At 46.9% G+C, this 26,022-nt stretch overlaps 2 protein-coding genes across 2 annotated transcripts; one reads left to right on the top strand and one right to left on the bottom strand.

Annotated features, from left to right (window-relative positions):
• Positions 1–9,974: 9,974 nt before the first annotated feature.
• ATP5IF1 (ATP synthase inhibitory factor subunit 1) lies at positions 9,975–10,967 on the bottom strand. Its single transcript, XM_039564578.1, has 4 exons — positions 10,954–10,967; positions 10,696–10,918; positions 10,378–10,490; positions 9,975–10,252 (listed from the first exon to the last, which is right to left on the bottom strand). Exons 1-4 carry the CDS (start codon positions 10,965–10,967, stop codon positions 10,117–10,119), a joined length of 486 nt encoding a protein of 161 aa, XP_039420512.1. The 3' UTR covers positions 9,975–10,116.
• Positions 10,968–11,017: 50 nt separating this feature from the next.
• On the top strand, positions 11,018–22,456 carry DNAJC8 (DnaJ heat shock protein family (Hsp40) member C8). Its single transcript, XM_039564640.1, has 9 exons — positions 11,018–11,122; positions 12,072–12,173; positions 13,947–14,003; positions 15,619–15,685; positions 16,319–16,413; positions 17,248–17,319; positions 18,448–18,539; positions 19,508–19,583; positions 21,676–22,456. Exons 1-9 carry the CDS (start codon positions 11,051–11,053, stop codon positions 21,796–21,798), a joined length of 756 nt encoding a protein of 251 aa, XP_039420574.1. The 5' UTR covers positions 11,018–11,050; the 3' UTR covers positions 21,799–22,456.
• Positions 22,457–26,022: the final 3,566 nt, after the last annotated feature.

The following is a 26,022-nucleotide window of genomic DNA, read 5'->3' as shown; positions in this document are numbered from 1 at the left end:
CGGGCATTGGTTCCCGCGCTGCGCCCAGGACCCCGCACGCAGCTCTCTCTGCCCGTGGTCGCGCTTTCCGAGCCGTGCCTCGTGTGAGCCTCCGGACCGGGTCTGGCTGCGTTGCCCTGCAAGCACGAGGCAAGGAGGAGAAGCTATGCGACTGCAGGAGCTGCGGGTTAGGCTCATCTCAGGACGCTGGTGTGCGGGGCTCTGCAGCTGCTAATCTGTAATTAATCGGTGATTAAGTCTTACTTGTCTCCTTACCAGGTTTTCTTAATCAGGCTCTCGATGAGTGCAGACTTGTCACAATAAATACATAAGTCAGGAAGAAATCAGCCCGTCGGCACCGATGGTGTGCTGGCTTCACGTGCTTGACGTGCTGTTGCATAACATGAAAGTCAATGTATGCTGGGTTGGGTCAGTCTGAGTCCCGGAGTGCTGTGTCAAGCTGCACCCAGAGAACCTGCATGTCTTCATACGGTCATGTGAACTGTGCATATGGAGTCTGGTAAACAAAAGTAGCAGCTCACATAACTCTCAGAGAAGGTTCTTCCAGTACCTTCAACCCCAAATTAGTCTCCTGAAGATGGCATGTGCCTGTGTGGTGAATCATGTATGTGTGATATCCCACCACTGGTAATGTGGGGCATGGTAAAAAATGGTGTGCGATGTCCAGCGTTTCCAAACCAGAAGCTGGAGGCAAGCTTGTGCAGATTCTGGAGGTGTTCAGTCTGTCTTGCTGAACCTGTCTGGTGGTAGACATGCTCCTTCTCTTGTAGAATTGGTACTGCCTCAGTGACTTCCCTCTTGAGATTTGGCAGTAGAGCCAGCTCTTCAGTGGTGGACGTAGGGTCTGCTGTGGTGTAGAGGTGGAAGAAGGGGTAATCATTCATTGCCTTGTCCATCCCAGATCACTGCAGCGTTTTTTCTGGGAGTTAAGAATGATGGGTTAAAGGAGTTCTCGCAACACAAATATTGAGAGGAATCGAGGGAGCTGAGCATCTTTAGTGGTGCTTAATAAATGTCCCACAAGGCTCTTACATTTTTTATAATACAGATTCCAGGAGTGAATTATGGAGTATAATGACATATGTCCTGTCAGCTAGCAACTGAACATGATGAGGCTAATGAGCAAAATATATATTGAGGTATGTACATTTCTGCAGTGTAATAAATTGAGAATAATTTCCAGAATATCTCCAACAACTACCACCCTGGGTTCTGTGTGCTTTGCAGTGCTCTGTTCTTTGGTCTCATGTTCCACACTACAGCCTCAGCCCAAAATGATCTGATCTTTGGACACCTCTAGTCAGGAAGAAGCTATAGCCTTCAGGTAGTTGGGGATAATGCCAGACAGCAAGCTGTGCCTGAGAGGAGGCCCTAGATGCTCTGAGATGAGAGGAAATTTAATTTTTTGCTAGATTTCTCAATTTTAATTTTTGATAGAGAATCCCAGAATGAGACTACTTGACAGCTCTCTTTGATTGGAACTAAACAGGTACACACAAGACCTGATTTAGTCCTGGGCCAAGGCAGAACAAAAATCATCTTGGAACCGAGGAAAGGGTTAATCTCAGCTGCTGAGAGCTGGGAGGGCAGGACAGTCCCGCTGCCCCTGACCATGCAGAGGGAGAGCCTGGCTCTGGCAAGGAGGCTGCCCTGCTCTGCTCCCTCAGCACATGCGAGTCCTGCAGGGGGAAACGGTGAGCAAACCCGTGAGGGGACAGAGCAAAAAAGTGAAGGGATCCAGCTTTTCCGTAGCTCTATATATTTGCTCTGCAACCTGATGACATTTTCCTATGTTCAGGGGCCAGAGGTTGAGTTTTGCTGAGGCTCAGCATGTTCCCATCAGTCTGTCACTTCTCTTCCACACTTGGACTGAAACTCCTGTGTGTTCCACGTCGGTGGCAAGATGACAGAGTTGAATCTGCTGTAATTTGCATGTGAGCCGTTAACTTATATATGGAATATGACATTTCCTGATGCTCTAGCCTTCTTATCGAGACCAATCATCAGTGCAGCATATTATGGATAGTATGTCACAGATGTGCTTACCTCCAGCAAATATCTTGTTCTCTGGTGCTCTGCATGCAGCTTACTTGTTTGCTGAATCACAGGCTTCCAGGGAGAGGTCTATCTTAAAAAATCTTCAAGCATTATTTATCAGTAAGGAACTTTCTGAGCACCCCCAGTGTGTTCCACCACCTCTACAGCAGGGAAATGCTCAGGAAAATTTCTGCCTGCAGAGGCTATGCTACTGTTACTATCCTGTGCGCATATGTTTATTTTGCCTTGTACATAGCCAGTGTATTTGATTTTTAGGAAAACACACACATATGCTTTGTCTTTGTCTTGCCTCGTTCCCTTTATCTGCTCCAGAGTGGGGAGGTTGAGTGTGGCAAAAAGGCCCAAAGAGACTAGACTGCCTTGCACTAAAACCAGCTTGCTAAAGATCTTGGATCTCACTCTGCTTTCTTTTCCTTTTTTTCCCCATCCCTGAGCCAAGGATTCTTGGCAATTTCCATCACATTTGTGTAGGATGCAGCACAAAGCGAGCAACTTGGGAAATAGCTTCTGTTTGCTGCAGCAAAAATCACCAGCTCAGTTTTAGCAGAAAACAAAGTGCACTTGCTCCTGCAGTGGCCAAGCAGTGTTGGGCAAGGATCTTTAGAAGCACAGTACAGACAGAGGATCTGGTGTTAAGGAAGGATAAGCATCTCAATGAAGACATAAAGGCTGCTCCAAGAAGTAAAACTCTTAATGGAGCTGCGTTGTAGGAGGCTATGGGAAGTCAGGGTGTTGTGAACAGGGTCAGTTCAACCCTGGAGAACTAGTAAATAACCAAGATGCACCAGTCCTGGCAGAGAAGAGAGAAGAATCCCTTCCTTTATGTACCCCTGTGCCTGTGGGACAAGGCAGGGGACTAGTCATGCCATCAACCGTTCCAGAGCGATTGAGGAAACCCAGAACAATTAGCCCCTCTATGGCCTGTTATCTGAGTTCATCACTGTCCTTGCAGCCTTACCAGTTTCAAACATCAGCTTTGGGTTTTGGTTGCTCTGAACCAGAACTGCCTGGAAGCAGATGGCAGTTTGTAGCTTTCCAAAGGACAACTAAGCCCTGCCTTCCAGGTCACATGGACTGAGGAGGAGTCCTGGAAAGGTCTCTAGACAAATTGTGCCTTTTTAACTCCCCAGCAATCACCAAGGTCCAAGGTATAATCTTGTTTTACTCCCCTGTCTTGGTTTGAAAGACAGGTGTCTGCCAAGGAAGGCAGGAGTCTCCCTTGAAATGGAAGAAAAATAAAATTGCAACCCCCTTCCCTCTGAATTATGATGATTTTGAAATTAAGGGGCTTTTAGGCAAAGATATGAGGAATAGGAATAACAGTGGTTTACTATTTTATATATATGTGTGTATAACAGGGCGAACAAACAACAATAACTATGGCAGTAACAGCAAACAATCACAAACCCAGTGCCAGCCTTCTCGGCTGTCAGGCCCTTTCCCCTCGGGTGCAGTTCTGCTCGCAGCCGGCAGGGGCGCTGGCGGCTCCCGGTGAGCAGGGCAGGTGCGATGGTTCCCCTGCGGCTGCAGGGGGCGCTCCAGAGCGAGCTCGGGGAGCACGCGGCACTGGTGCCCCGGGATCCCGGGAAGGGATGGAACAAAGGCTTCACAAACCCCTGGGCAGCCGATCCCGGTGTCCGGCTGGATCCTCGGGAACAGCAGGCTGGAACGGCAGGGACGAGCACAAATCCCGGGTGGCAGACGAGATGTATCGAACTCCGGAGCTGCGGTGGGAACCCCCCAGAGGTCTCTGCAGGCAGGGCGTGCAGGGCTACAGAGCAGCGAAGGCTCGAAGCAACGGCGGGGGCAGGATGGCCATGGCCCAGCTCCCAGCGGGGCAGGGAAAGGCAGACTTGGGAATCCCGGGGTTTCTCCGGTAGAAGGAAGACAGACAAAAAAGCAGAAGTCTCCAGTGCTGACGAATTCCTTACAGCCTCTCTCTCTCTGTCCAAACGCCGGGAACTAACTGCCCACAAGCCCAGGTGAAAGAGAGTAGTACAGTTGGACCCCTCCACCTATGGCCAGGTCTTTTGTTTTCCTTAAGCACCCAGTAATTTGTCCCCCTGTATGGGGAACATGTATGGGGAAAATTCTTTAAGAGAAAAAGAAAACAGAAGAACTCCTAAATCCCCAACATCCCCAGCATTCGTGCTCTGGAATCCTGCAGCAAACAGTCTGTAGCTGGCATGGTCTCCATGCACTGGCCCTGGAAGTGGTGACTGAACCCAAACTGCTTGCTGAAGTCATGCAAGTGCTTATGTCATTTGTCAGGAGCCCTACGCTATTGCAGTGATCTCCAGAACACCAAATCCTGCTGGTGAAATGTCCATCAGACCAAATGCATCTTAAATAATATTAAATCTTTTTTTTCTGTCTTGTAGTTAAAACACTTCTAGTAAGAGGTCTGTCTGTAAATTGGACATATTTCATCTCATGTTTTAATCATAAGCACTGTCAAAGGAGCTGCAGAAATGAACACGTTACAAGCGTGCAAGCTGGTGGTATTGACTCCACTTAGAGAAAACCTTTAGCCATGCACAGCAGACCCAGTACACTCACCTGTGCTGGGTAACTGCTGTGTTACAGGAATCAGGAACAAGCAACATCTATGTCATTTGGTAATTGCCGAAACAGTTCAAAGTTCAATAGAAGAAAAAAAATACTTCTGAAGAGATGCACTGATAATGAAACTACACAAAAGAAGATGATTTAACATCTCCTTTGCCAAAAGGCAGAGGTCCCCCTCAAGCATTTACCTTGAGCCATCTTTTAGTGGTCAGGCACAAACTCATGCTTCTTACCAACCTCAGGGAACAGGAAAAGACATTTCTGAAATGGAGTCTGTGCATAAAAGGTTTTAAAGAACACCAGAACCAGCACAAGAAAAGAATCAGGGTGCTGTGACCACAGGTGCTGGGAGCTCTTGTAGGAGCTCAGTTGCTCACAGAATTGCATCTGGTCAGCACAAGAGGGGAGGGTGAGGTGCTTGTGATTTCTAGAAACAAGTTCAGGAGAAGGGTCTTTTGCTAGGCAGAGGTATTTGCACCACCAAGGAAATAAAGCAGTGCCTGCTAACTAGGAATGGCCAGTGTCACTGACATTAAACTAAAGCAAACTTGTTTCAGGGAGATTTGGGACTACCTGGAAGAGGAGGTCAGTGGGTGGATCACAGTAAAGAAACCTCATCCTGAGGAGGAATTGAACAGACACTCTAATAGAACAGACATACTAAGGTTCACAGCAAAGTGGGATTCCTAGTGGGAAGATGACTGCAAAGTCAATTATGATGCCAGCTGAATAAAGATAGAGACTTTTCTAATTTATCAAAGGGCCCATCAAGTGATGGGATACCTACCTCCCTCCCTTCTCAGTACTTCTTCCATTTGCTTGGTGGTGATTTGGGCATTTTTTCACTCAGAAGCCATTCACCTTGGTAAGGTAGACTCAGAGGGGCTCAGAACAAAAACACAGGCTGGTGAGGTAACAAGCTGAATGACTCCCCAACATGCCTGAGACAGTGAAAGAGAAAAGAGGAGGAAGCAGGAGGGAAACTGCTTTATGCCACAGGACTGTTAAATCCATTCAGCCTCTCCAGCAGCCAGTCTGTGGGCATGGCTTTGTAATCACTAAGTGCCAGTCAGACCACTGCTAAAAGGGGTTTCTCTCCCAGCTTTCTTGCTCCATCAGATCTAGAGCTGCCTGTCCTCACGTGTACTTCCACTGCCATAACCTAACAGGAGTTCAGGGTCACTGCAGAGGAGTTACTTCACCAGATGTTCCTCTCCAGAAAACGGCATGGGCTGATGAACTGGGGGGTAAGGCCTAACACATCTACCAGTGTAGGATCCTGTTGGGGTCCCTCCCCTGCCGTGTAGCCCTGGGAGAGGGGCCCTGAGGGCACAGACACGGGGTTTCCCTGCCCCTGCTCAGCCTCGTTCCCATTGGTTGGTTTGTGTTCCCTGCGCGGGCAGAAGGACCCTTGGTCCCGTGACTGGAACAGTTCCTGGCAGAGCTCCGGCCATGCGGCTGGAGAAATAAACATCTCTGAAACAGCTAGCAAGAATCTGTCTGTCCATATATATTTCCTTTCCACGGGACTCCTGGTTTGATATATGCGTGTTGCAGGATCCCCACTGCAACAAATGGTGGAGAATTGAGAGCAGAACGATCCCCGATCCCTAAGCGACTGATTTGTGTGAGTAAACCCTGGAAACTTTGGATTCCTCTTCTTGGTTTTGCTTTGCTATTCCGTATCTAAACTATGGAGGAACGGTGGGAAGACTCTTGGCTCTCAGAGCCGCATATGGATATTTATCTTAAACTTAAAATGATTCTTGAACAACGATTTGTAAATTTTAGCTTGATTCAAGCTCAAAAAGAACTGAAACACTTTCTGGCATGGTTGTTTAAGAACTTTTTCTATGTTTCTTGGGATTTAATTCTTACCAAGGGCTTTTGGAAAACCGTTTGGACACAGTTAATACTGCAGTCAAAATATATGCCGATGGAAGAATATTCTCGAGAATATATTATTTATCGTATTTGGAGACGACGAATTATACTGTTGACCCAATGTCAGCTGTCCTGGCGAAGGGAAGCCTGGCGCAGGGACCGTGCGGCCCAGGCCACGTGCACCGAGCGCTCTGCGAGCAGCAGCGAGGCAGTTCCCGTGCCGGCGGAGCCACGCGAGCCGCAGTGTCGGTGCGGAGCGGCGGAGCGCGGGACCGGCGGTGCCTGCCCCGGCCCACAGCGCGTGGAGCGAGCCCGTGAACGCCCGACCGAGAGGGGCGCGCGCGGCGGCTGGCGGCGATGGTGGAATGAGCCGCGCCCAGCCGAAAGGCGCGCTGGAGCAGGGCGCGGGGGAGTCGTCGCTGGGGCCCGGCCGAGACGTGGGTGCAGCGCCGCAGCGGCAGCGAAGCTGCGACCAGAGGAGGCGACGCACGGAGAACTGAGCGGCGCGCCCGGCCCGGCCCGCAGCCCCGAACGCGACCCCGGGAAGAGCGCGCAGGCACCAGCAGCCCCGACAATTCCAACACGGGAGCGACCAAAGGAGAGAGCAAAGACGCAGCGAGACAGAAAACAGCAGCCACTCGGAAAAAGGAAAAGATCATAGTAACTAAGATCTTAGGGATAGTAAAATGGTATAATGTTAAGCAAAATTATGGTTTTATAACAAGGTGTGACAACCAGCAAGACATATTCGTGCATAGAACTGCTATTAAAAAGAATAACCCTGAAAAATGCATCCCAAGCTTGGGAGATGGAGAGTGGTGGAATTCAAAATTATACTAGGAGAAAAGGGTTACAAGCATCGCAGGTCACTGGGCCTGATGGTGTTCCTGTAAAAGGCAGTATATATGCAAAAAATCGTAGTCATGTTAGACAATATCTCCATTGTAAGCCCCCCTACAGTCTCCCTTTCCTAATCCCACCTTTCCCTTTTACCCTATGTCCTATTACCCCCAGTGTATTCCCAATCCGTTTTTTCACCCATGGTTTCCCTCACAAAACCATGCTTTTGCCAATTGTTTCCCCAAAAATCCCTTTCCAATGCCGAGTGGGGGATGAAAAGGGGGAGGGAAGAAGTTAAACCCTCTCCTGCCTCAGTTTCCCCACAAAGCATGCTCAGAGAGTCTGTCTCCCTTCTGTCAGCCCTAAGATGTTCCACAGAATCTGATTGGACATTTAAAGACTCAGGAGGGTGGCTTTTTTTTTGAAACTTTCTTGTTATGTTTATCCAGTTGTTTTCATTCTCCTTTTATTAAAATAAAACGGGTGAGGTGTTGGGGTCCCTCCCCGCCGTGTAGCCCTGGGAGAGGGGCCCTGAGGGCACAGACACGGGGTTTCCCTGCCCCTGCTCAGCCTCGTTCCCATTGGTTGGTTTGTGTTCCCTGCGCGGGCAGAAGGACCCTTGGTCCCGTGACTGGAACAGTTCCTCGGCAGAGCTCCGGCCATGCGGCTGGAGAAATAAACATCTCTGAAACAGGTAGCAAGAATCTGTCTGTCCATATATATTTCCTTTCCACGGGACTCCTGGTTTGATATATGCGTGTTGCAGGATCCCCACTGCAACAGGATCCCCCTTGAAACTGATGCAAAGTTGAAAGGTGAGGAAAGAGAGACGTGTTTCAGAGAGTGCTGATGGGCAAGAAAGCTGCGTGATGTAACAAGGTACCTACTTGCACACCGCAGCCCTGAGGGACTCCAGAGAGTTTGTAACTCCTCTCTCTGTGGCGTGGTAGATCACAGAGGTCCAAATCACTGCATTCCCAGTCTCACAACAAATCCCCTCCCTTACAGGTGCTTGGGCAGAGGCTCTGTGGCTGAGATTACATGGCATAGTTAGTGCACCAAAATGCAGAATAAAACTCAAGAGACATGAATTTAAACCCTCATCTGTTCCCTTCAGAATACAGAGTTGTCCTAATATTTATGTCAGCTCTCCATAGTCCACTGAAGCTGTTATGCCAAACTTCTCACTAGCGACTCTGCAGCTTTTGGGGAAGCCAACCCCAGCTGACAGATACAATAGGAAAAACATTCTGAAAAAGGTAAAAAAATGGATTTTTAAATAGGTATAACCCAAACAGGTCAATAGTATATTGCTTTTCATGATGCAGTTCGTCTCACCAGGTTCAGAGAGGTGGGGAGGGGAAGGTACTAGTATTTCATTAATTAGCCGTGACTAAAAGGAACAAAGCCCACAGCGAAGCTCTGTACACAGCCTTGGCAGAGCTCACCTCACCACCGTTTCTCACAGACTGAGCATGATCAGGCAAGGACACTCCATACCTTCTCTTCCAGGGCTGACCATATGGGTGACATCTTCACTGAAGAACAGTTTTTAAGGGCATCAGAGTGACAGTGGTGTCATTTACTCTGCAGACAAGATGTACCACTACCTGCAATATTCATCAAGTGAGGGCAGCCCAAAGGGAGCAGCTGGCTGGGGATGTATCAGGGAACACAGGAGAAACTGGGACACCTTCAGCTAGCTAGTCAAACCACTTTAAACATTGAAGGCATCATTTGCTTCCTGCACTTTCAGACAGGGCAGTTCCAGGCACATTCACAGCCAGTTCAATGTCATTGCCACCCTTCAATGACTGTAATGCAGGCAGGGTTTCACCAGTGCTGCAAAGTGACCCTGTTTGGGCAGATTTACAGACATGACAGTGTGGGTATAGAAGGAAAGGCTGTTTTCTTTACTTTCCTGTTGTTACATAAAGTCACCTTCTTGTCAGTGCTTACTGCAGTAAGGTCACATTGTTTCAGGTCACTTACTGTGTATTCTATGATGAATTTCCTACATTAAAATGTCAAAAGTGATTGAAACGGCATAAAATTAATCTTAATCCATCCATTTTTGGAAAGGGGCTTAGCTAAGGAAGAGAGAAGTTGAGACAATAAAACAAACCCCAATCTACTGGGCATTTAAAGGCATTGTGGAAAAGAACATTCACATGAAAGTCAGGATCTCGGTTGTCTTGCTCCAGGACCTAGGACCACCATAAGTGACACCTGCACAACTTAGAATACTACTTTTCTCTCTGTTTATGGCACTAAACACTAACTGCAGTAAGTGAACCTTACTTTTTTTGTCGTCTGCTAGTTCAGTGGAGATAACACCCCACTAGACCACAAAGACATTTTACTTGAAACAAAGTTACTTCTCTGTGAATGGCTTGCTACACAGGTACCACTGTCACTCAACTCTTCTCGCAGCTTTAACTTTAAAGTTATCCCACTAGGCACAAATGGTCATTTCTTTCACATAAATCTAAAGAAAATAGCTCAGTTCTAGACAGGCTTGCCTACTCAAGAGTGCATCTTTACTTTGGAAGAAAATTAAGTTTAAAACCAGATAGTGAAGTTGGTTGGTTTTGTTTTCATTGAACAGTTACTGAGCAAGAAAGTGAGACTGAGTAGTTTATTTGATGTTGTTGCAGACCACAGTATAATTGGATGGATTTGGATTATGTTGACCAAAAGATACAGTCTTCACGCTGTTTTACACCATAATCAGATTGGCCATGCACATTCAACAACAGCACCAGCTTAGTCTTTAAGCTGCTTGATCTTATGCTTATGGCGCTCGATTTCTTTCTGCAGACGCTCAATCTCTTTCTGGTGGTGGTGGATCTCCTCCTCGTGGTGTTTCCGTAAGGCAGAGAGCTGCTCCCGCTCCTTTTCCCTGCAAGAGAGGACGGCAGGAAGTGTAGCCCCGCAGCCGAGCGGAGGCAGCGGCACGGGAGAGACCGATCGGGCCCTGCCCCGGGCTCGTGGGGAGTGGCTCTACAGGCCTCGGGCCCCGCTCACCTGAAGTACCGTTCCTCCTCGGCCGCCTGCTTCTTCCCGAAGGCGCCGCCGGCCTCACGGATGGAACCGCCGCCGCCGCCGCCCTTCCCGGCGCCTTTACCCAGCTCGCCCAGCTGCGGGAGAGACGGCGGTAAGCGCGGAAGGACAAATGGACAGGCAGAGGGACGGAGGTACAAAGAGAGAGAGAGACAGACTGACTGACGGACGGACGGACGGACGGACGGACAGACGGGCGGGAAAAGGAGAGGAGGGAAAAAGGGACGGACAGACGGAGGGGAGAAGGAACACTCTCGGAACACCCCCAGCCCTTGCGCCCACCTGATCAGCGCCCGATCCCGAGCTCCAGCGCTGCTGCTGCGCCAGCAGAGCCCCACGCAGGCCGCCCCGCGCCGCCACCGCTACCACGGCCGCCATAGCCGCCTGCCCTTGGACTGCCGGACAAGCCGCCGCCGGGCGGGCCCACCCAGCCGCGCCTGCGCAGCCGCGTCCCCCGCCTACCTCCCGCCGCCGGGGCCCAGCGGCGCCGGGGGCGGGGCGGGATCTATGGCGTCACAAGGCGGGGCCCCGGTCCCTCACGCGGTCTTAATCATGCCGCGCGCCAGGGGGCGGGGCTTGTTGCTGCGGCGCGCGCCGCGGTCACGTGCCGTGACGGCGCGGTCACGTGTCGGTGGCGATGGCGGCGGCGGCGGCGGCGGGGCCCGGCGCGGGCGCGGCCGAGGACGCGTTCTTGACCTTCTACAACGAGGTACCGCCCGCGCCCCCTAGGCCCCGCCCGCCCGCGGCCCCGAGACCTGCGGGCCGCGCGGAGCCGGGCTGTGGCAGGGTCGGGGGCCGCCGGTGGGCGGGACGGGCGGAGCCTCTGTCGGCGCTGGGCAGGGGGTGGGCGAGCGACGGGTGCCGGTGAGTTCGTGCTCGGTCCTGCCCTCCGACAGCCCTGGTGGTGGCTGGGGACGGGACCCTGCGTTCGGCCCATGTTCCGTTCAGCTAAACGTGGGAGGTGTGCGCTCGCGGGCCCTGAGCGCGTGCCCCCGCCGTGCTCTTGCTCGGCCTTGGTGTGGGCAAACTGTCACTTGGGAGGGTGCGTGGGCCCCTTTCTGTATGCCGGGTTCCGTTATTTTGGGCACAGTCTGAACGTGTTTCCTGAGCTGCCCGCACAGGCGCCGTGCCAGTTTGGTGGATGCATGTTTCTTTAAATAAAGATGAACATTAAATAGAAATACATGGTTTGGTTCGGTATAGTACTGTGAACGGAACTAAATAACCTGTGGTTAGAGTAAAGTGGACTCGTATATTTGCATCAGTATCACTTAAAGTGTTTAAAGGGCTGCACTGCCAGCAATGGGTTAAAAGTAATAACGCCGTGGTTTCCAAGGAATCCCAGTGACAGTACTGCTGGAGGTGCATGGGGAATGGGGAAGGCACAAAACTGTAAAGCAAGCCTTAGAAGAAACAGGCAAAACTGCTCTACAGTGTTTCTTATAGTTAAAACATGATGTTAAAAATACTGTTGTGCTGTAGGAAAGGCTAAAAAATATGGCCTTCTAGTGCCTGAGTAAAGTAACTACAGGCTTGGGGTAAGCAAGAGGTATTATGATTGTAGTCCAGGACAAGGATGACTGGTATACTGACAACATGGATAAAACAGGTAAGAGTGTTGTGATGGTCAGTTAATACAGGTCTCTCTTGTTCTTCAGGTAAAGCAAATTGAAAAACGAGACTCTGTTTTAACATCAAAAAACCAAATTGACCGGCTGACCCGACCTGGATCTTCGTATTTCAACTTGAACCCTTTTGAGGTTTGTTTGAACATTCTATCCTCCTTTCTAAATTGGTGTATGAACTTCCTGATTTCCTGAGTATTTATTCCAGTAAAAGACAAGACAAGGAAAGAAAGGAATTCTTCATGTACAGATTACTGTGCAGAAGGTTTGCAGAAGATAGCAGGATGGTGTATATGTGTTCACTATCTTTCTCACTGTTTGATGGCAGCACAAACTATATATTGTCACATTTCCCTCATACAACAGCACTGGAAGATTTGGCTGAGTACTTTCTGAATGGGAAGGTAGTAGCTGGAGGTGGCAGCTTGGCAGGTTCTGGTCATAGCTCTCTTAATTCAGCATTTCTAGTTCTGTGTTTTATTTTGGGTGTTCATCCCACTGAACTTGTATACTGCATAGAGTAAGAAACAGTCTCTCAGTGGTCACACCAGTGAGTAGTCTCTGAGGAGCCATTGGGTAATGGATAATCCCCTTGCACTTTACAGTGTTTGATTCTGGTTATAAGTGACTGCAAGTTGCAGTCAGTTATAAAGTCTTAATGGGTAGGAAAGCCTGAGGAAGACGGTAAATAAGCAATCTGGTGTTCATCTGGAGTTGGCTTTCCCTGAGCGTATTCCTTCCTGATGTCATCTTCTCTGCCTTTTTCAAGCCTCAGGTGCTTTTTGTAGTCCCAATTCAGGGCTGGTCAGCCAGATGAGTCAGCAGATTCACTTTGACAGCATTCAGTTTTGTATAGGTCTTAGTACTTGACTTGAAGTGTAAATTAAGAAAGCCATTTCAGAGTAGACTGTAGCTTTTCTGTGGGAGAGTGTTTTTTATTTACAGATTCTTAGAGTCAGACTGCATGCATCTGCTCACTTGTTGCTTAAATCTTCTGTTCAGTAAATTAATTCATGAAAGAGTTCCTAAACTTTGCCGCATCTGTAAAGATCAGTAAACAAGTGATGTCACTCATGGAAACCAAACAGTAAAACTCTACTGTCTTCTTTTAAAATGATAAAATGAATAAATTCATATAAAGTAGTATATTTCCTGCCCAAAGTTCTAAGTTATGAATGATCTGACATTGTCCCCAAACCACCATATGCTTTTGTTTCTGTCAGACTGAGCATTGCTACGGGATGGGTCAAAAGTTCAGACCGGTTTATGGATTGTAGCTGTTTACACAAGACTTGAACGTAGAAAGGACACTGGCATAGCCAGAGGAATCTGGCATTGCTAAAAGTAGTGTCACAAACGTGTGAAATGTTTCTGTTTTACTGGGTGAAAATTCATGTCATTGTGGGGCAAGCTTTCTGGTGTGTGCCGGTGTTACAGAATTGTAGAATATGCTGAATTGAAAGGCACCCATCAGGATCATCCAGTCCAAATCCTGGCCCTGCACAAACACCCAACAGTCCCACCCTGCGCATCCCTGGGAGCGTTGTCCAAATGCTCCTGGAGTTCTGGCAGCATTGGGGCTGTGACCATTCCCTGGAGAGCCTGGTCAGTGCCACAACATGCTCTCGGGGAAGAACCTTTTCCTGATACCCAACCTAAACCTCCCCTGACTCAGTTTCATGCAGTTTTGTCATGTCATGAGAGTGAAGAGACTGGGACCTGCCCTTGAGCTGCCCCTTGGAAGGATGTGTAAGAGTGTAATGACTTCTCTGCTCAGCCTCCTCTTGTTCAGGCTGAACAAACCCAGTAACTTCAGCCACTCCTCATGAGAGTGTTAGAGCTTGCTGACAGGAACCTGAAACGTGGAGAATAGCATCAAACGTGCTGTGCTTTCATGGTCTCCTTTAGGTGCTGCAAATGGATCCCGAAGCCACAGATGAAGAGATAAAGAAAAGATTCCGACAGGTATTCAGCTTTTGCACTCAAAGTCCGTGGAAGGGAACTACAAGTGCTGTAGAGATTGTGCGCTGGGTGTGGGCACAAGAAAAATGGTAGTAAAGCTGTATCTAGGTAGAGGGGTGTCTATTTTTGGCAGAAATTCATAGAACGGTGCTTGTATCAACAAGAGGAGAGCTGCAGCAGTGTCCCCAGTCCATGCATGATAGGCTGCTTTGCCTGTGCCATGTGTGATGGGGCTATTGCAAACTGATAGAGCCATGTATAATCAGCCTCTTGAGCCTGAGTTCAAAAAGAAGATCAAAAACTGTTTTTATCAAATATATGGACTTGGATCCAAAAGTATATTTTCTCTGAGGTTTCTTTAAGAATTTCTGTGGTCACTTTTAGTGGCTTGGTTACCTGGAAAAGTAGCAGCCCTGCTTACTGGCCGGTCTGCAACACAGGAAGCATTACCCCAGCCTCCCTCTGCTGACAGACCTGCAGGAAAAATTTTGAGTTTAATCAGTGCACAGCAAAGAAACAGTATTTGGGAGGCTGCAGCCTCCATCTGAATTAATAGCATTGGGTGCCTTTAGACAGGAAGATGCTGGGTGGCAGAGGAGCAGGATATGGGCTACTCCTGTATGTGGGAAGTGGGAGGATAACTTCTTGGTCTATTGCTGACTTCTCAGTTCTGCAAGACAGTAAAGTGGGATGTTCTCTGCTTTGGGCTGGTAAAATGCTATGGGGAGATGATTTGAATTCAAGGTAATGAAATGAAAAATGTGCATGGAATTTCGCATTGCAGAAATCAAACACTTAAGTGCAGAATGTGGAATAGCCAACAAAGGGAAAAAAAGACACTGGCTGAAGTAAATCTGTTCAGGACTGAAGGCAAACCTTTTCTTGGGAGCTACAAACTGGCACCTGTAGAGTTCCAAAAGTAGTTATTTTGTAGACTTCAGCACTGTGTGGTTTCAGTTGCTGCTCCGTAATGGCAATGGCAATGGCAATGGCAAAAATAAAAGGTCTGGAAAAAAAATAAAAAAAGAAGCCGTATGGGGAAAGTTTGAAATAACGTTCTGAAAGAGGAATGTGGGGACATGTGGTTTCCAGCCCAGTTAAAGTTCCCCTCAGGATGGTAGTGATCCGTGTCCTGTCTCTGCCAGGTAGAGTACAGGTAGGAGTTTTCTTAACTTTCAGTAAAGTAGCCTGAGGAAAAATGACCACTCTTAAATAGTTTGGTATTTGGACAGCCTTGGGGATGCTGGAGAACTTCTTGAGAGACTTTGGTTGAGGATGATTTTTTTATGTCTGTTTCTTGTCAAGACCAAGGATACAAATCTTCAATGACCAAGGTGTTCATATCAGCCCAGGCACTGTAGTTGAGGGGTGTTTAAATTGTTCCACACATCACAAGCTGCAGCTTTTCTTGGACAGCCTGTTTGTTACAGGGATTGTTTGTTCTATCGACTTGTACTGGCACATACTTCTGCATGTTGTCAGCTGGTTTTTCCACGTACAAAGGAATGTGATCTCTTTGGATTCTTTCTGTCTGATGCTATTTCCCTTCTCTCAAAAATCTCCAAAATACTCTTCATCTTTCACCATGATCTTGATAGCAAGATCCTTTCTCTTGCAGCTGTCAATATTGGTGCACCCAGACAAAAACCAAGATGATGCAGATAGAGCCCAGAAAGCGTTTGAAGGTAATGCTCTTTCTCTGGGCTGCTTTGGGTTAGTAGTTGCGGCTTTTCTAGTGCTGGTTTAAATGTTCATTAGGGTGGAGGGGACAGAAGGGTTGCTGCAGAGGTGCTTTAGCTGTGGCAGAAGCAGCTGTGGTAGCAGCAGCTGTGTGAGACAGTGGCATTTCAGCAGGTGGCACTAGGTGGCAACAATGGCATTATCATGTCACAACAGGGACAGACATCTTCATGGGGTTTTGGGATTGTTCAACAAAAACTGTTTAATCTGTGCATTAGATTTTAGTCAAAGACTATAGGACAGGAGTAGAGTGATGGTTTTAGGTGTGTGTTTTGCATCACAGTAAGGTGTTCTGCACCTTAAACTCATCTCATGCCCAGTAGGACTGATGCTTTCACCTGCTCCCTCCAGAAGGTATCATACAGTTCCTGCCATTACTGTACCCCGAAACTCATTTAACTATGCATGTTACCACTTTCCTAGAAGTATTTAATAAAAAAAACCCAAACAAAACCCACTGCCGAACAAATGACCTCTACAAATTCTAGAAGACAAATTAGTAATGCTGACAAGTAGCAGTCTTGTGATGCCTTGTGAACATGACTACTGGTGCTATTAATATTGATGCTTTTTGTTAGCTGTAGATAAAGCTTACAAGCTGCTGCTAGATCAGGAGCAAAAGAAGAGAGCCTTGGATGTGATACAGGCAGGAAAAGAATATGTGGAACACACTGTAAGTATTCTATGGGAACGTCCAGAGTTGGGGGTGAGTGGTAATCATTCATATTTTGCTTTTTGGTACGCTTGCCTCATGTTTGTCACTAAACTGAGCAAACCCCATAATGGTACTGTGCAGGTGGGCACCAAGCTCTTCACAGCAGAAACAAGTCTGGTGTGTCCAGGACTGCTGTTGAGCTCAGTGCAAGATAATTCAGTGAAATTCAGTACTTGAAATAATCAGGTCAGACTACATGATCTGACCTAAATATTTTTTTCCAAGTCTGTGAATGAATGATGCAGTTCAGATATGTGTAGGTGGAAGAGAATAGGTGGTGACAGCAGGAGACTGGGAAGTTTGGGGGATATTGACCTGTAAGATAAGAAAAGGACCTTGGATTGCATTGGCCAAGAAGTTATAGTAATGTGGGTGGATTAAAACACAGAAAGCTTGAGGAAGCAGATGATACAGGAGAACTCAGATACTCTTAACACAAGGAACGCTTGATGTTCTGTTTGTTGTTAGTCACTTGAATATCAAGAAGCAAAGTAAACTTCCTGCTGGTTTGGATGGTGTATATTGAATAAGAATACATCCTTCAAAAAACCAAAACGGATTATGTTGAAGGAATAGAATCCATCACAGTATTTTTAATTATTACAGTTCACGTGATAGTAATCTTGTATGTATTTATCTGGGCCTCGGAGGGTTTGGTGTAAAATAAAACATCGATCCAGTCAAGAGCAGAGTTCTTTCTACACATTAGAATAGGAATGCAGAACTACTTGGATACAATTATGTAAGCCCTATAAAATTTTTAAGGCTCTTATTTTTGTTCTTAATCTTTAGGTGAAAGAAAAAAAGAAGCAGCTGAAGAAGGATGGAAAACCTCCCACTGTAGAGGAGGATGATCCTGAAGTTGTAAGTCATACTATATTCAGAGAAACTGGGAAGTACAAAATGTGTTTTGAGGAATTAAGATTCAAAACCAATGCAGAAGTATTTATTAGACTTGTTAATGTTGTAAACCCTTATATTTACAGAAGAACAAATTCTGCTTAGCCACTGTAGAGTATCATGTGTCAGGTGATACCTGTGTACTTTGGAAAATAGTTTCACCGTAGTGTAAAGAGTAAATATATTGTGAGATTATATAGATCAAAATACCCTGTTCTTTTCTCAAAGCAAGTCTTCATTGCTTGTGCATCATGCACTGTTTTTTGAATTTAATTTCTTGTTGTCTTCTGACTGCTGGAACTGTGGCATTCCTGCTACTGGCGGAGGCACGTGTAGCAAGCACTCACTGCAGCACGGCTAAAATGAGCTTGTGATGTTTTTTATTGAGAGCTGTTTTGTCTGTTTCTTTCATATAGCACTGAAGGACAGATGTGCTGTTCTGCAACAAACCACTTGTATTAGAAAGGGCATGGCATAACTCAGTTCTTCTTACCTGGGTTCTAGTCTGGAGAAGTCCAGCGATATGAGAGGCTGTAACAATGATAGGTGATTGCTAAACATTGACTCCATTAGTCTCATCACCCTTTTTTTTCATGGAAAGTGATTTTTATCTGTCAGTATCACCACAGTAACCCCATAACCATCCTATTCTTGTTGTTCTTTAGTAATGAAGATTGGTTTAAGCATATTGATTTCCTACTGGGAAGCCAATGGTAGGTTTTTACAACACATCAAGATGATCTGCTGTAAAGTTACTCTCTAAAACAGTGACCATTTTTTTGTCACATGTAACAATGCAAGACTTAACCCAAGAGGGTTTGAAGTGAACAGTTCTCTTTAGGCACAGCTTCATGAATACAAATTAAAACGAGACTAATGTGAGATTAATATTTAGTTGTTTCCTGGTGCCAGGGCCAGAATTTAATCAGCAGTGGTTTATACCTTCCTGTGTGCTGCTGCTGTTGTCAGGTCAAGATATAGGTTATGTGGGCGCACCTATGGTTTGCTTTCTTTGCTTCTTACATTCGTCTGTAAAACAGACTTTAACTGTGTTGATATGCATTATTTTAAGACTGGATTTGTGTTTTACAGTTCAAACAAGCTGTATACAAACAGACAATGAAGCTCTTTGCTGAACTGGAAATTAAGAGGAAAGAAAGAGAAGCAAAAGAAATGCATGAAAGGTATAAGTGATGTTCTTCTTGTGCAGTTCAGGCTCTTCTTCCCCCTCATGCTTCCTCAGAGAAGATAAAGGATCAGAGAGTCTTAGAACAGTCTAAATTGGAATGAACCTTTGGAGATCATCTGGTCAGACCTTCTGCTGAAAGCAGAGCCTTGGATTAGATTAACAAGGGTGTTGTCATGCTGATTTCCAATAATGTGGATTCCGCTACTTCTCTGAGTAGCCCATGTGCTGTAGAGCCCTATGCTTGAGAAAAGCACACAGGAGATTTGTGCTCCTCTGTTGAAGACATCAGTATATTTGATACGCTTGTATTCTCTTATGTGTACACACGGAGGCCAGCCACAGCAGAGAAATGGTGACACAATTCTACATGCTATTAGTGTGCAAAGGATTGATTTTTAATTTTATTTAAGTGACAGAAATACCCTGTGGCATGTGTGATCCTGAACTATTTTAGGTGTTTTGATCACATGCTGCTTGAGTGCTCACTGCAGATACACTTCCTGCCGGAGGGTTCTGCGGTGGTCAGTGAGGTGGGAAGTGGCTGTAGGACATTGCTTTTGATTACAGGTGAAAAGTAGGAGGTTAAAAATTTAATTTTTGCTTTGCGTGCTGAAGGGGTTATTAACTTCTCAGAATGTGTATCCTCAAGAGTTTTAGAGACTTACTACTAGAGTGATATCCAGCTTCTTGGATGAAGAAGTCCAGCTTGTTTTGCTGAGCAAGAGAAGCCGACTCACTAATTATGTGCTTGCTGTCAGTGGGGCCAAACCATCTTCTCTGCTTGCTGCTCTTCCAAATATGAAACAAAATTCTGTTTGCTGTGCTATCTTAGGTGTGTGTATTTACTTATTCTGTAATCTGCCAAAAAATTAGAAGAGCTTTCCAAGATGTTTTGAAAGTATTGCCTTGCTTTTTAAAATAGATGCTTGTGGGTTCATAACTTCTTTGTGGCTTCCCTTCCAGGAAGCGGCAGAGGGAAGAGGAAATCGAAGCACAAGAGAAAGCCAAACGAGAACGAGAATGGCAGAAGAACTTTGAGGTATTCAGCAGTTTAACTTACAGAATGGGCCTCAGCAGTTCTTGTCCATGTTGCAGGGAATGCCCCTAGAGAGATGAGAGACCTTTTGTATGCAAGTCTGTAAGACAATTTAATAGATCTGCACCAGCCTGGCTTTTGTTCATGTGGGTGGAGAAGAGCCCATCAATATGGCTTTGGTATCACCTGTGCAGAAACAGGTCTGGTAAATTGAGGTATGCTATTTTTCATCTCTGTCAGCAGTTCATTCTTGTCTTTAGTTGTAAAATTGAATTGCTGCTTAGCCCAGGTCACTGGTGACCACTAAACCTTAATCTGGAAAGTGTTTGTGTGGACTGTTGGTGGTATTTTCCAGTCTGCTTCCTAACACTTATGGGATCTGTGTCTCCTCTGAATATCAAAGACATGATGGACAGTCACTTCTCAGTGACCCTGCCACCCTGCAGCCAGGGTTTAGGCATATCTGAAGTAGTTCATGGTGGTCGTGCTGCTATTTTAGGGATCCAGCCTACAGCCCACCAAAATACTCGATCTAGCCTATAACTCTTCCCTCATTACACACCAGAATTGAAGACTTGAGGCATGCAGGGAGTGGTGGGCAGGAAAGATGTCGGTAAAGATGTGCAGGATGTCATGAAAGGATGAATTAGTGTGTTCATTTAATCCAAAGTCAGAGCCCAGTCTATGCTCAAGAGAGCGTTAAAAAAGGGATATCTGGGAGAGAAGTGTATGAGCTGGACTGGCATCCTGTGGAAAGCGGACAGCTAGGATGTGTCTGGAGACTCAGCTTGGAAGAGTTTGTGGTTGTGTGCCATATAACAAGTATAGAAGAGCTGGGTATTCTAGAAAACTTGTTTAATGTTGCTGTATTGAGTGTGCTATGGGTTTTGTTATTTAATGCCAGAGAAGTAAGTTGAGTGTGTCACTGGCCTTGTTGCTGACAGAGGTTCTGTGTTCTCACACCAGGATGGCCACAGAAGGTGGGTGTCACTGCTGTAGGGGTGCAGTACAGCACAGCAGTTGGGGACATGGGAGCAAGTGACACAACCGAATATGGATTGAGCAAACAGGAGCTGCAGAACTATTGATACTGTAGCTCCGCGTGTCCTCAGCCACTGCTAGACAGCTGAATCTCTGCATAGCAGAAATAATCCTCTCAATCTTGTGCATGCCAAGGATTCATTTTGTTTTGACACCATCTTTTCACATAGATGAAATGGTCACCAGCAAAGCTGGAGAAGACCGGTGTAGGTGTTGGGGTTGCACTGTGCCCCAGCATCCAGATCCCTGCTAGTGCTGGGCCCTCTCCCATCCTGCCATGGGAAAGGGGGAAGGGAAGCAGACAGCTGCTGCAGCCAGAGCCCATCTGCAGCACCGGTATTGCTGAGATGGGCCTGGAGCGGATGGATCCCATGCTGTGAAATGGACCATCCCTGGACTTTGTCCTGCTGTGAAACGTTCAGCCTGTAGAGATCATAGGTTGGCTTTGTGGGGAGATTTAGGGGGGTTTTTTGTGGGTTTTGTTTGTTTGGTTTAGTTTGGTTTCTGTTTTGGTTTTTTGTTCTCCTCAGGAAAAGCTTCTGCTGCTCAGCAGGTAGGACAGGGAGAGGAGAGAAGTGCACCAGTGGCCTTTTTTCTCATTTTGTCAATGTGATGAGACTTTGAGCAAGAAGCATGAGAGAAGGCAGCAGTACATTTCCCTTCTCTGTTCTCCCTGCTTCCAAGCTGCAGCACCAGGAGAGTGAGGAGGTGAGACAGAGAAAGGAGATGGCACATTCTGGGCTGACGGATTAGGAACAGCCATTTGAGAGGTTTCTTGTTTCCTCTGAGGCTTCAGTACAGCGTAAGGACTGTCCAACCCAGTCTGCTGGTTTCTGAAACAAGAATCCAGCAGAGTGCTTATACTGGTGCGTGTAAGCTTACTTATAGTTCTAATGCACTGTGTTGCTCTGGCTCTTCCCAGTGTCTTTGTGTCCTGGCTGTCAGGGGCTGCATGCTGGATCAGAGGAAATTGCTACTGATCTGAAACTGGTATGTACTACCTGTGCTCTGGCTCTTGTATTTTAACTCTCCAATTCTTCCCTGTTGTTCCCAGGAAAGTCGGGATGGTCGTGTAGACAGCTGGAGAAATTTTCAGGCAAATACAAAGGGGAAGAAAGAAAAGAAAAACAGGACCTTCCTGAGACCTCCCAAAGTAAAAATGGAGCAGCGTGAATGATCCTGGAAGCACTGCCCAAGTGCAGCTCCTCAGTCCCTTCTCTGCTTTTAAGGACTCATTGGCACCTAGAGTAAGATTTGCTTTTCAGTAGACTGCTTGTTTCCAGTACAATTAATTACCAGTCGAAGTATTTTTTTGTACTCTGTTTGAAATAGGGCCAGAGAATGACCCCAGCCAGGGCCCCCGCTACACGTAGAACACTTGGCTTAGGAGAGTCCCCGCCATTCCTGCTGTCCCGTGTGTCTGCTGCCCTGTAACTTGGTGTTTTGTACTTCACAGAGACTGTGCTGTTTCACCACTTCTGTTTCTAGTTTGAGAGCTGAACAAAATATTGGAAATGCATCCAAACTCTACCAGGCACCATCTTTCTCAGCAAGTTCAGCTTGGGAAAGATCTGGACTGACTCTGGGAATATGCTTCCAGCACTGTGCAGTGCAGCTGACCTGCAGTTAAATCCTGTAGCTCCTCACTGTATTGAGTGGTGCTTGGAAGGAACCTGCCCCCAAGATCTGATTTCCAAACTAAAATCCCAGCTCTCAGGCTTAGACTTCTGTTAATCTCAGACCAGCTGGTCACTTCCTGTAAAGGAAAATAACTTCTCTTGATTAATAGTTAAGCTGCAATGGTCTGTATGTAAAATAAATTTTTACCCAAATTACTGGTTTTTTTTCTTGGAATTATTAAAACATGCAATAGCAAGAGTGTGAATGGAGTGCTGTCACTGAGATGCTGCTGCTCTTCAGCATGAATGTTTTCCCTAGTAAGGGTCTGTTGCCATCCCAAAGACTGCTCTGGTTCGTGTTTGGAAGTGACAATCCTCAGAGTGGCACCCAAGAGGCTGGGAGAAGATGGCTTTTCCTGGGATGTTGCCTGGGTAGAGGCAGGTGTGCCAGGATCTGTGCTGAGAACTGAGCTTGTGACTGGGCCTTGGAGGAGGGTGGATGCGTTGGGAGGACTTGGGCATCTGTGAGGAGCGTGACTCCTCAGAGCTGTGAGGTGAGCTCAAACTCATGACTTTTGGATTTTTAAATTCCTGCTTTCTGTGTGTTTTAAGTTTTTAAAGACATTCTTAGCTGTTTCAAGGTGTTGAAAATGGAATGTGCCACAGACTCATGTGTGCCAGGCAGGTTTCTCTGGGGACCTTTCTGCAAGCTCTTCTCATGGCCATCCCCATACCTGGGTCCTGTGGAGAGCTGCTTCCATGAAGATGATGCTTTCCTTCCTCCTCATGGCCGTTAGCCAGGTCCTTTCACTTGAGTTTGCACTCATATGTTGCATTCATACATGCCCTCTTCAAGTAAGCATGATCCTTTGTGCTGCTCCTTGTGTCTTGGGCGTTGGCGACGGCTCACTCTGGGAAGGTTGGTTCTGCTGCTCCGGGAAAGGTGCCTCCAGCTACTTGTGTCCCAGCTCTTCCAGTTTTAATGAACTGCCTCCTATTCCTGCTTACTGGGGAGGAGCAACATGACTGAGCTGTGTTACCCAAATGTGTCTGCAGGAAGAGCAGCTCCCAGGGAAGGCAGTGCTTCCTTATGGGACTGGGACTTAGCTGAACCTGCTGAAGGGAGCCTGGTGCTCTCCACTCACCTTCTTTTCTTTTCCTCTCATGCACTGGTCTGTATGGCCAGATGTAAAATGAAATGTCCTTCCCTTATAAAATGAAGGTATTTTGGTGCTTTATACATTAAATAACTCCTAACACAGCAGAACCCGAGTTCCTATTTTCTGCGTAAACACGGGAATGTAGTTTCTTATTTGCCCTGTGAGGTGTAATGTGCTAAATAGATCACTTGAGATGAACCTGGAGGGGCAAGGCACTGCTTATAAAGTAACATGTCGGTGATGTCTGGGTGGAACATGAGCCAAACATTAGCTAGCAGCAGGGTAAGATGGGCTGACAGGTCTGGGAGCCACTGAACTGTTCAGGCACTGAAATTACTTTTTATGGGCAGAACCTATTATTCCAGTAACTGGGAATGTGTTGGTAGGACATAACTTCCTTGTCAAGGCAGCGATTGGCTGCATTTGTTCTGGGAGAAATGTCAGCTGACTTATGCTGTTGTCTCTCTCCCTGGCTGGAAGACTCAAGCAGCTCTGGGTAGCAGCTCACATCATCAGTGTTTCCAACTGCAGTTTCTCAGTGCCCAGAGGACATGCTGCCCCTCCAACCTGCCTGCCTCTTCTTCACCTGTGAAAGTATTTCTAGCTTACGAGATCTGTCCCCATCACTCTTGTCCCAGGGTCCTTCCCTTTGATACTGAAACCCTGGTCTCTAGCAGTATTTCCTTGCCAATGGTGTAATGTCTTTAATGCTCTTTAAGGTGTTTTCTTTGCATTTTTTTCAGGTAGCTCAGGATGGGTCCTGTGAGAACTTGTAAAATTTCTAGGACCCAGTTATGCTCTGATTCTGCTGCTCAGAGCTGTGTGTATGTTGACAAGAACGTGCCTAGGGCAGTGGCTCACCACTGGCTCTTGAGGGGTACAGCTGGAGCCATGGGCCCAGGTCCATGCACTTCTGCTGTGAGTCACTGTTTTCAACTGGATCTGACTGGGTTGGGACAGTGAAATGTGCAGCTTGCAACAATGCTGTTTCATGCTCAGTTTAGCTATTTCTTTTCCCTTGGCTTCCTGCCCTACCTATGATATGCTTCTGTGTCTGAATATGCAGTTTTTCCTTTCTTATCTACCCAGCCAAGTCCTGAGAAGCTTCCCATCTGCCAGGGGGGCTTGGGCAGTACTGAAGAACCTGAGGCTTTCCTGGGTATTTCTCTGCTCCACTGGAAGGAACATGGGAGGTTAATTCTGATCTTTGTATCCTATGTAGAAGCAAACTGGTTTGAATTGCCTCGGTGGAAGTAAGTGAGTGCACAATGTGGATGCGGGCTGGGCCATTGCCTGGCCCCTGCCACACATGTCACGGCAGTAGGGCGGATTGAATGGAATGTTGTTTAATTTCAAGAGGTAGAGATGCGTAGAGAGAGGGATCTCTAGGCCTCTTACCTTGCTGGAGCTCTTTTGGGGTCAGTAAACTCAACTATTCGTCCTTGATGTACAGGACAAGAAAATGCATTGCTGGGAATGAGGAGTAATTTTGTTTTCTTTCAGGAGAAGTAGTACCAGGGACTTGCAGCAGTCCCTTTTAGTAGGGTCTTGGCTTTGGTTTCCTGTGGAAATAACTTCTCTGTGTCCAGTTCCCACAGAATGTCTGGGGGAGTCAGCTAAAGTTTGGCTTTGTTTTCTGGGCATCCAGAGGCCACATCTGAAGCTCCTTGTTCCAGTCTGAGGCAGGGAGCTTGCCTTCCCCTCCCTACACACTCGGCAAGGGTGTATCTGCTGTTCAGCACTTGTGAGATGGGGAAGGACCTTTACAAGGTACTTGGTTTCTTGTGTCTGAGAATAGAAAAGGTCAACTGCTCATGTATAGATAAAGGGAATGGGGCAGAACTTTCCTGTCTGGTGCTACTGTGCAGTTTAGGAATGAGAATGGAGGATCCTCTGAGTGTGTAGACAAGCTGAGATCTAGATTTCACCTGGTAGCACAGCTATTCAGTAAAGGCTAGACTGAGTTATCACCTGTGGGATCTGCCAGAGATAAAATCTATTCTTGATAAGACATAAATCAGTGTGCTACTTAACATTTATCTTAGTTTGGCAAACACAGTGATGTGCTCTGAATTCACCATCAACTCCTTCTCCCTGGACAGGAACAGCTCTTTCACTTTATGCCATTTGTATTTCAGGGTGTAACTAGTTCTCGGGATTAGCTGAAGCCAGTGATGTGCTGGGTGAAGGGATGCAGGTGGGAGAGATCAATGGTTTGTGCTTTCCTCACCTTTCAGATGAGTTTCTTTTGCTAGTCTTTGTCTTAACCAACTGAAACTGGAGAGAAACTGTGAGAGGTTGGCCTTAATGTAGGAGGTTTCCCTGAGAAACAACTGGGTGATAGCCGTGTGTTAGCTACAGAGATCGGGTGTCTTGTCTTCCTTTTCCTCTTGCAAACTGCAGTGTGAGCCAGACCTCCCCTGCTCTGGTAGCTGAGTTCTACATTCCTAGGATTCCCTCAACCTGAGGGAAGGCATGAAGTTACATTGGGGTGGGTTTAAGTTGGATATCAGGAGAAGGTTCTTGCCCCAGAGGGTGTCAGGCACTGAACAGGCTCCCCAGGGAAGGGGTTACAGCTCCAAGGCTGCCAGAGCTCCAGGAGCATTTGGACAATGCTCTCAG

Source organism: Corvus cornix, chromosome 23, assembly GCF_000738735.6.
Source record: "Corvus cornix cornix isolate S_Up_H32 chromosome 23, ASM73873v5, whole genome shotgun sequence".
In the NCBI taxonomy this organism is placed as follows: Eukaryota; Metazoa; Chordata; class Aves; order Passeriformes; family Corvidae; genus Corvus; species Corvus cornix.
The sequence above is the reverse complement of the archived record's forward strand: the minus strand, read 5'-3'. Positions and strand labels throughout refer to the sequence as shown.

Coding starts and splice junctions, on each gene's coding strand:
- ATP5IF1 (XM_039564578.1), bottom strand. Junction 10,491..10,695: donor CGGGATCGGGCGCTGATCAG/GTGGGCGCAAGG, acceptor TCTCTCCCGCAG/CTGGGCGAGCTGGGTAAAGG. Junction 10,253..10,377: donor GAGGAGGAACGGTACTTCAG/GTGAGCGGGGCC, acceptor CCTCTCTTGCAG/GGAAAAGGAGCGGGAGCAGC.
- DNAJC8 (XM_039564640.1), top strand. CDS start 11,051: ATGGCGGCGGCGGCGGCGGCGGGGCCCGGCGCGGGCGCGGCCGAGGAC. Junction 15,686..16,318: donor AGCCCAGAAAGCGTTTGAAG/GTAATGCTCTTT, acceptor GCTTTTTGTTAG/CTGTAGATAAAGCTTACAAG. Junction 16,414..17,247: donor AAGAATATGTGGAACACACT/GTAAGTATTCTA, acceptor CTTAATCTTTAG/GTGAAAGAAAAAAAGAAGCA.